The 571-nt window shown below is 51.1% G+C and overlaps 1 protein-coding gene across 1 annotated transcript in view; it reads right to left on the minus strand.

The window, feature by feature from the left end:
• adamtsl2 (ADAMTS-like 2) overlaps positions 1 to 427 on the minus strand; it is a 205,363-nt gene extending 204,936 nt beyond the window's left edge. Inside the window, exon 1 of the mRNA XM_059638308.1 lies at positions 374 to 427. Coding sequence (XP_059494291.1) covers positions 374 to 417 — 44 coding nt within the window. The 5' untranslated portion in view covers positions 418 to 427. The remainder of the gene's footprint in view (positions 1 to 373) is intronic.
• Between the last annotated feature and the right edge of the window lie 144 nt (positions 428 to 571).

Genomic DNA, 571 nt, shown 5'->3' on the forward strand with positions numbered 1-571 from the left:
TTATAATTTCGGCAAGTCACAGAAACCAACGGCCAATTACTTCAACATTTACCTTTTACTCGGTCTCCTGGCTGATGGAAGAATCGAATGTGACCTCTCAAACCAATACAAGCTAAAGTACCACCAGTGCTCGGACCCTGCCCGCGCTGCCAGTGGTCAACTGCTTCAGGTCTCCATACAACGAAGCATTCTCTTCCTTCACGGGTTAATAACTATCTCAGCCGCAGACCAACACAAAAACCTCCTAACTCTTCCTCCTCTCCTCTCCTCTCCTCTCCTCTCCTCTCCTTTTCTTTTCTTTTCTTCTCTCCTTCCTTCCTCACTCCCTACTCTCTGAATAGATCCCAACGATTCTCTTACAGGCTTTTTATACCTGAAGATTCCACCGCCTTCGATTGCCGACCCACCGCCGGCCATCCCGCCCTCTCTGCAGTTGTGCCAATTCCCAGTAGTTTGCGTCACTCACACCGTCAGCATACTGCGCATGCGCACATTGCCACCTGCCGGCGCCCACGTGCCTGAAGTTTGAAAATCAACTGCCAGAACGCTTGCTGTTGCTCGGCGCCACGGA

The sequence above is a fragment of the Stegostoma tigrinum genome, chromosome 29 (genome assembly GCF_030684315.1).
Source record: "Stegostoma tigrinum isolate sSteTig4 chromosome 29, sSteTig4.hap1, whole genome shotgun sequence".
Taxonomy (NCBI): Eukaryota; Metazoa; Chordata; class Chondrichthyes; order Orectolobiformes; family Stegostomatidae; genus Stegostoma; species Stegostoma tigrinum.